Source organism: Enhydra lutris, unplaced genomic scaffold, assembly GCF_002288905.1.
Source record: "Enhydra lutris kenyoni isolate GAN:26980312 unplaced genomic scaffold, ASM228890v2 scaffoldscaffold110, whole genome shotgun sequence".
Classification (NCBI taxonomy): domain Eukaryota; kingdom Metazoa; phylum Chordata; class Mammalia; order Carnivora; family Mustelidae; genus Enhydra; species Enhydra lutris.
In genome coordinates, this window is record NW_019154194.1 from 686088 (window position 1) to 694601 (window position 8514).

The window sequence follows — 8514 nt, forward strand, 5'->3', positions numbered from 1 at the left end:
AAACAAGCCTGGGCAGGAGGCTCTAGGCCGTCACGTTCCCTCCCTCTCTGGATGGGGGAGGGGAGACCCCAGCCTGGGGTGAGGGAAGAAGGTGGGCAGCCAAGTGCCCGGTCCTGGGAGGGGGTTGAGGGCTGGTCCCCGGCCTCGGGCGGGACATGGAGGGCAGGCCAGGCCAGGCACAAGTGGCTGCCCAACCCCCACCCTGGTGAAACCCTTCACCCCACACGGGTTCAGCTGCCGCTCCCCCCTTTGCTTGCCTTGGCCTTGGGGGGCACAGGGAGGCCCTCGTCGCCCTCGCTGTCAGAGCTGCAGCCGCTGACGTCCGTGATCTCCAGCTCCGAGTCGCTGTCGTCCTTCCCACCCAGTGTGGCCTCCGGACCCCTGGCTCCCGGCAGCGCCAGGCGAGGGGCTGCTGCCAGGCCTGAGGGGCGCTCGGGGCCCAGGCCCTCCCCTGCCGCAGCCAGGAGGGGTGAAGTCGCAGGGCCTCCCCCAGCCCCTGCTGAGGGCAGGTGGCCCAGGGTACTGGCCAGAGGGTTAGGGTAGAAGTGCGGGGGGTACAGAGAGGGGGGCAGCTTGGGGAAGGGGCCGGTGAGATACGGGTTAAAGTTCCAGGGGTAGTCTGGAAAGGCGCGGCTGTAAGGACCCAGCAGGCTGGGGGGCTTGGAATAGCCAGTGGCACCTGGGGAATATGGGGTGGGTCAGACTGGGCACACCGCCACCGTGGGAAGGTGCCCCCACCCTGCGCCGTCTGCCGAGGTCTGCCCATTGTGTCTCCCACGCAGCGTCTGCCCACTCTCCACCTTCATCTGGTTTTTCCAGTCCTTTGTCGCCTAAAAGCCCCTCTCCCAGCCTGTCCCTGTCCCCGTTTCTCCCCTCCCTCTCCCCAAGTCCTCCTGTGGCTTTTAAACACAGGCACACACCTTCCTGCATCCTTCCTCTCCTCATCTTTACCCATCCTCTTCCCTCAGACACGGGCAGTGTGCCCCCCCCCCCAAAACCAGCACCCCCACCTGCAGGCCCTTACCAGAGCCCAGGAACGGAAAAGGGCTGTCCAGACGCAGCTTGTCTGTCTCAGGAGGGAACAGGGGCGCCCGGGCCCCTGGCTCTCCCAGGCGAGGGGCCGAGAACAGGGTCTGCAGTGTCTGCAGAGGGAGGCGAGGGAGGCAGCACAGCTTAGACTGGCTGGGTTGAGGGCTGGAGAGAGGGCACCAAACCCCCCAGTTTGGGGACCCCAGTGTCCTAACTCACCTCGGGGGTAAGGGGAGGAGCATCTGGCCCAGGCGTCCCCCCAAAGGGACCAGGGGTCAGCAAGAGTGGGGAGCCCGTGGTGGCTGCTGCCACATCCAACAGTGGGTAATTGACAAGTACGACTTTGCTGAAGTTGAACTTGTAGGTGAACCTCTTCCCTTTGGTCTTATGGAGAATCCGCTTGTTGTAGTAGTAGCTGTGGGGAGAGGGAGGACGAGGGGATGCTGGGGAGGGGCACCGAGGGAGGTAAAGAGGGCACCCCTGACTCATTAGTGCACAGAGCACTAGCAGGGAAACGGAGGTTCACAGAAGTCCTTTAACCAAGGTAGCAAGGCAGGGGTGAAGCAGGGGCTGGGGTCCTGGCTTCTGGCCTTCCTCCTCGCGTCCCTCCCTCTCAGGTAATCGCAGGAGCTACCCCATGGAGATCCCTGCGCCTTGGGATCCCAGGGATTGTGCCCTGGCAGACCGAGAGCAAACCCCCAGGGCCGGCCTCCCCCTGCCCCTCCTCACCGCAGGGCCCGGCTCAGCTTGTCGTAATTCATGTGAGGCTTGCACTTGCGGATGCCCCAGAGCCGAGCCACTTCGTCGGGGTCCTTGATGACGAATTCCCCGTAGTCCCCCTGCCAGGCGATGACCCCCTGATACTCCTCCTTCTGCAACAGCTCCAGGATAAAGTGCCACAGCTGGATCTGCCTCGAACCAGGGGACGACTCCGGCTTGTAGGCCCAGTCGGGGAAGGCAAACCCTGGGGACGGGAGGCAGGGGAGTGGCCCCAGGTCAGGACGCCAAGTCCAAGGCTCTGGGTCCCCCGTGGACTCGGGAACCGGGAGGCCCCCCTGAATCCTGGTCTCCGAGGAGCAGCTGCCCAGCCTCAGCCATCTTTAGGGAACCAGTTCCCACTCTATCCCAGGTGGCGTCCAGGCCCCAAACTGCCCAACAGTGGCAGAGAACTCTGGGTTGGCACCTGCAGCTTCCTCCTCTACCTTGGCACAACTCGTCCATGTTCAGGGTCGGGGTAAAGTGTGGGGAGGCCACGGGAGCGGCACCCCTCCTCGTCCACAGCCCTTCTCCCACTGCCCCCTCCAGCCTAGCCCCAGGAGGCCTCTGGTCTCGCCTGCTCTCGGGAACACCCTCAGTCTTGCTGTCTCCCCTCCTCCCATGCCCTTGCCCCCCAACCGCCCCCCCCTGCTCCATCTCTCCCTGACGCCCTCCAGTGACCACAGGCTGCCACGTCCAGGCCTGTCTGCACATTCATACCTTTCACGTCCTGTGTCCCCTCCCTACGTCTGTGCTCTGACGCTCTGAGCGCCCGTGTGTCAGCAGACACCCACAGCGTACAGGTCCCACAGACGTCCACTCACACTCCAGGGGTGCCTGGCGACACCACGGCCCACGGGGGGGCAGCAGAGTGGGGCGTGGCAGCTCACACACAACGTGCCTCCGAGGCAGGCCCTCCAGACCCCTGGCCCTGCACTCGTGCATCTCGGGCCCCTCAGAACAGGGCCCCGCTAACCACACTGCCACGTCAGGAGACGCACAGGACCGCAAAGGCCCAGCTACCAGTGCGGCATCAAGACAAGCACAGGCACACACGGGGTGACACCACACCTGTCCCCCTTTGTCTCAGAGACCTCAGACCCAGACATGGGGATGGAAGGATCAGCCCGGAAGGAACTAAGCTTGAGCTGGGAGAGCAGCCACGTGACCTACGTGCTGCGCACTCCCAGGGCAGGTCCCTGCCCTCTCTGGCTGACTAGAGTTTCAGGGGTGGGAGGCAAGGAGCAGCAGGGTCCCATCTGGGCTGCCTGGTGTGCCCCTGGGTGCTAGTGCCTCCCCTGCTGAAGGCTCAAAGGCCAGGCAGCTTCCTCCCTGAAAGGATAATTTTTCTCTCAGCCCCATTTTGGGTCTTTCTTACTCCAGGAGACAGAGCTCCATCAACCCACGAGCTCTGGCACATTCCACACCTGGAACACATCCTAGTGTGGAAGAGGCAACCCCAGAGATGACACCACACAACTGGCCACACACGCACAGATACACACCCCAGTCTGGAGCCACCATCTGTCCTCAAACACACGTCCCCAGGTACATTGTACCTGCTGACGCACGAGAGGACCCACCTCAGCCCACAGACGACCCACCTCAGCACACATGACGACCCCCCAAAGTCCATCACACTCAGTGAAACACAGATGCAAGAAACCTCCTGACACACACACCCCAACACACACACAGGCCTGGGGGCACCCACCCATCCAGCCCGAAGCCCACTGAGACCCCCATCCTGGACCCCGGCCCAGACCCGGAAGTAACAGCAGCAAGCTCCTCACCCCACGGAAGCAGGGACGTACTTGGCGAGCTGGCCCCCCCCCCCCCGCCGCCAATCCTGAGACGTAAGCATGCTCGCCATCCCAAAGAAACACCACCTGCCCGGCGCAGAGACACCCAGGTAGGCTCCCATGTGCGTGCAAACAGGCACAGCGGCTCACACAGACTGACGCCACACAGACATACTCTCCCAGTGTGACCCCTTCTTCCAGAAGCTCCAAAGCGTGACACAGGGACACATTCTGAGACCCCACGTAGAAGCAGGCACAGACTCCCAGTCCGCGCGCGTGCACACACACACACGCACTCGCGCAGACATACACTGCCCATCTGAGGGGCGTGTGACTTGGCACATCCAAGCCAGTCTTACTGTCCACATCCCCAGCTCTGAGTGTCCACTTCTGAGCAGGCCGTCCGTCCTCTCTCCCAGGGCTCCAGCGGGCCAGGCCATGTCTCCATGTCCCCCTGCCCAGGCAGTCCCTGTCTGTCTGTCCACCTGCGCCTGGTCTGTTCCCCCATGGTCCCCGCCCCTGCTCCGTCAGTGCCTGGCCATCTCCATTCTCCTTGCCTCTCTTTGCCGGAAGGTCCTGGACGGGAGCAGGCTGAGAGGTACGCAGCCGGACCCCAGGACCTCAGACCCCTGAATCCTGTCTATTTCAGACCCCGATACCTCCCCCACCCTCCAAAGACCCTCATGACCCAGCAGGCAAGTGGCAGAGACAGCTGGCTGTGAAGTTTTTAGCCAAGTTTCTCATTAGGGGGTTGCATTGAGGGGACTGAGAGAGAGACCGGGACAGAGAAGGGAGGATGAGGAGAGGTGCAGAAAGGAGGAGCTGGCTGGCTGGGAAGGGGAGGGAGGTCCGGGCCAGGGCCAGTTACCAGGGGTCCAGAGAGCCGGCAGGGCGGGCGGGGCGAAGAGAAGGTCGGAGACGCAGCTACAGTCCATGGTGGAGCCAGCCCTGCAGAGAGGCCGGGACAGACACACACGGACAGGCAGGCAGGAGAGACAGACAGGGGTCAGTGGGGTGGGCGCTCCGCCCAGGCCCACCCATCCTGCCACCCGCCGCCCTCTCCACCCACGGCCAGCCGACCCTTCCTCCCGAAGCCTCCTCCTCCGCCCGAAGCCTCCTCCTCGCTCTGTGCCTTGATCACTACCCACAGCGCCCCCCGGCCTCCCTCCCCACTGCTCCCACTGGCTCGCTCGCTCGCACTGGCTGGCTCGCCCCCTGCCCGCCCCGTGCAGGCTCTGCCGCCGCCTTCTCTCCAGCCGCTCTCCTGCGCCTGACCTCTCGACCGTCTCTGCGACTCCGTACCTCTCTCTGGCCGACCCAGATTTGTCTCGCTTTGAACCTCGCCCCCACCCCATGGCCCGCCCAGCAGACCCCAGGGCTGTGGCTCCTCTAGCTCCCAAGCAGCCCCCAGCTTTCATCTGCCAGAGCCAGCCTGCCCGCCCCGCACCCTGCGGGAAGGCTCCCACGGCTGCCCCTCCCCAACCTGCTGCCCGGCCCGGACCCCTGCCACTTGCACCAGCGCCCCCACCCCTCAGACACCCCGTCCCCTCGGATCTGCCTCCCCCACCAAACAGCACCCCAGACACCCCTGCCCCTCGGCTCTGGTCCCCCCACCAAACACCCCAGACACCCCGTCCCCTCAGATCTACCTCCCCCACCAAACAGCACCCCCCAGACACCCTTCCCCTTGGATCTGCCTCCCCCTGAGATAGCCCCCTAGATACCCCTCTCCTTACATCTCCCCCTCAAATAGACCTTCCCTCAAACATCCCTCCCAACAGCTCCACTCAGACACTCTTCATCCTTGGATATGTCTCCCCTCGACACAGCCCCCCTCAGACACTTCTGCCCTTTAGATCTACCCCCCCAAACAGTACCCCTCAAACACCCATTCCTCCTCAGACATATGCCCCCCCAGAAACCCTTACCCCTTTGGATCTGCCTCCTCCCTCAGACAGCTCCCTGCAGACCCCCTTTCCCCCTTGGATATGCCCCCCCTCAGACCCCTACTCCTTCAGATACCCCATCCCCCTGAGACACTCCCTCCCCTCCTCTCCTGTCTCTCAGAACCTTTACCTTCCGCCAGCCCCTCCCCTTAGATGCCCACTATCTCGGACACCCCCCCACATCTAACCCTCAGACATCTGCTCCTCTCAGACACCCACCCCTCAGACACATCTTCCCCCTCAGATACCTCAGCCCCTCGCCATGTCACCCCTTGAGACCCCCTGATCCCAAAGAAAGCACTTTCCTCAGACCCCCTGACTCAGACACACCTGCCTCAAATACCCCACACCCGTGACGTGACATGCTCTCGAATACAGCATTCCTCTCAGACATCACTCTGCCCAAAGATCCCGGACAGCTGTTCTGTTCCCCAGAAACCCCACCTCACCCCTTGGATGCCAGACAAGACTTGGCAGATGGCCCGTTCCCTCCAGACCTGTCCGGTCCCTACGGACACCCAGGTGCCCCCCCTACCCCGCCACCCAGTGTCCCCTGCATCTCTCCCACAAGATCCCCTCCGGCACTCAGACCCCCTGCCACCTCATTTGGCTTCTTGGGGGTCCCCCCACTGCCTGCAGCCAATCTGCCCCCACGGCCCTATGTCCCCTCTGTCTCCTGTCCAATCTCCCCAACTTTCTCTGCTGCTCTCCTTCCCGGTCTCTCCCGCTCTGTTTCTCTGCACACATCTTTTTCCCCTTCTCTGTCTCCCCTCATCTCTTTTCCATTTTTCTGTCCCTCTTTCCTGGTCTCCCCACAACCCAGGGGTCTCCTCCCATCCTTCCCCACCCCCTCTCCCTAACCCCGTGTCCCCCCCCCCCCCCCCCCCCCCCTCCCCCCTCTCTCCCTTCCCCACGCCCCCTCTCCTCCCCACCCCATCCCTTCTCCCAGCTCTCCCCTCTTCCCCCTGTGCCCCCACCCGGCCTCTGTGCCCCCAGCCCATCCCGCCTCAGTCTCCCCATCTCCCTCCCGGCTCCGCACCTCGCTGGCCACCTCTCTCCCACCACCCGCTCGCTCTGCCTCTCCGGGTCCCCCTCCCTCCTGCCTCCGCCCCCGCCCCCACCCCCATTGGCCCCTCTCATTTCCGTGTTGGTTTTGATTTCTCTTCCCAACGCTTTCAACTCCCCGCCGCCTCCTCCGGACACGTTATAACGAGGAGCCGTGGGATCGGCGCTCCGGGCCCTGCTCCCACGCTCCCCCCGCGTCTCTCACATGCATCTCTGCCATCTCGCCCTCTCTGCCGGCCCCTTCTCTGTCCCTACCTCTGTCCCATCGGGCCCGCAGGGACTGGGTCCCTGCCCCGACTGTCGGGGTCCACAGAGCCATGTCTCAGGGTCCCCGTGTCCCTGTATCAGGATCCCCACGTCTCCCTATCTCCACACCGCTCTTTTATGTTTCTAGGTGTCCACGTCTCTCCTCCCCACATCCTTGTCTCCGCATCCCTCAGTCTCTGTCTCCATCTGTCTCTGTGTCTCTGTTTCGTCCCAGTGTCCCTCTCCTGGGGCCCCTTTGATCTCACCCTGCCCCTGGCGCCCCCCTGGCCCCATTGATCGCTGATTGACCGATGGAAGGAGCGGGGCCTGCGGGGCCAGGGCTACAGGGCCGGGCAGGAGCGGGGCCTGCGGGGCCGGGGCTGCAGGGCCGGGCAGGGGCCCCAGTAGGACTCTGGACAGACGGACAGCCGGCCCCAGACCTGGTAGCTGTGGAGGGGGAGCTGCGGCAGCCCCTGCCCCGCCAGTCCGCGCCATGCGGATGGGGACTCTGGGCAAGCTTTAATTTTTAATTTTATTTTGCTTCCTCCACCCCCCCGCCCCCCATCTCCACAGCCTGCAGCCACGGCACAGAATGTGTGTGTGTGCAGCAGTGGGAGCAGGGCTGCGCAGGCAAGACGCTGCCGCTCTCTTCTCCCTGCCAAGCAGACACACAGCCCAGGCACACACACCACACTGCCACACACAGCACACAGACACGGGTCAACAAAATCACACACACAGGACACCACACTGACATGGGCCAAGAGTCATACACACACATGCCACACAGACACAGGTCACCAAAATCACGCACACACCACACCACACCAACACGGGTCCAGAGTCACACACACACCACACCGTCACAACACATCGCACACAGGTCAACAAAGTGATACACACCACACTGTCATGCCCAACCCATCACACAGACACAGGTCAACAAAGTCACATATATCACACTGTCACACACCACACAGACATACCATCAGCTGAGTGACACACACACCACTGTCACACACACAACACACATCACACCAATGTGTGATGCACATGTCAACAAAATTGTATGCAAAAAGACTAACAACCCACACACATCACACAGACCCACAGAGCATGGTGGCACACGTACCACCATGTCTCATGCGACACACAGACATACAGGTCACAAGGGTCACACACTCCATGACCGTCACACACACACCAGGATGGCCACAGATACTCACAGAGAAACAAACACATGGTTGGTTAAACGTAGACACACATACAAGACACACACCAATTCAGTGCCACACAGAAGCAAAGACGCACCATCCCCACAGACAGAAACCCACCCACACAGACACAGAAGGACACACTGAGGCTCACAATCAAAGGCAGACACACAGACTCTATGCCACCCAGGAACAGAAGCCCACCCAGACACACCCCCTGCACAGCCAAATCCCACACAGGTGACACCCAAAAGCACCCAGTGTCCCATAGACACGCACCAGAGGCCCTGCGTGCACACTGCTCCCACACTCACAGAGCCAGAGACGCATGTGTGGCACCCATACAGACAGCCACCACGAGACCACAAACACACGTGGACCCATCCACCCACCCCCACACACACGGGCCAGCCCACACAGCGGCACACTCAGACCCAAAGGCCAGCTGGGTGAGGG

At 62.6% G+C, this 8514-nt stretch overlaps 1 protein-coding gene across 1 annotated transcript; it reads right to left on the reverse strand.

Annotated features, from left to right (window-relative positions):
- Positions 1-230: 230 nt before the first annotated feature.
- Positions 231-4522, reverse strand: LOC111139505 (ETS domain-containing transcription factor ERF). Its single transcript, XM_022491785.1, has 5 exons — positions 4456-4522; positions 1759-1993; positions 1249-1444; positions 1025-1142; positions 231-679 (listed from the first exon to the last, which is right to left on the reverse strand). Exons 1-5 carry the CDS (start codon positions 4520-4522, stop codon positions 231-233), a joined length of 1065 nt encoding a protein of 354 aa, XP_022347493.1.
- Between the last annotated feature and the right edge of the window lie 3992 nt (positions 4523-8514).

Coding starts and splice junctions, on each gene's coding strand:
- LOC111139505 (XM_022491785.1), bottom strand. CDS start 4,522: ATGGACTGTAGCTGCGTCTCCGACCTTCTCTTCGCCCCGCCCGCCCTG. Junction 1,143..1,248: donor CTCCTCCCCTTACCCCCGAG/GTGAGTTAGGAC, acceptor CTCCCTCTGCAG/ACACTGCAGACCCTGTTCTC. Junction 680..1,024: donor TTTTCCGTTCCTGGGCTCTG/GTAAGGGCCTGC, acceptor CATATTCCCCAG/GTGCCACTGGCTATTCCAAG.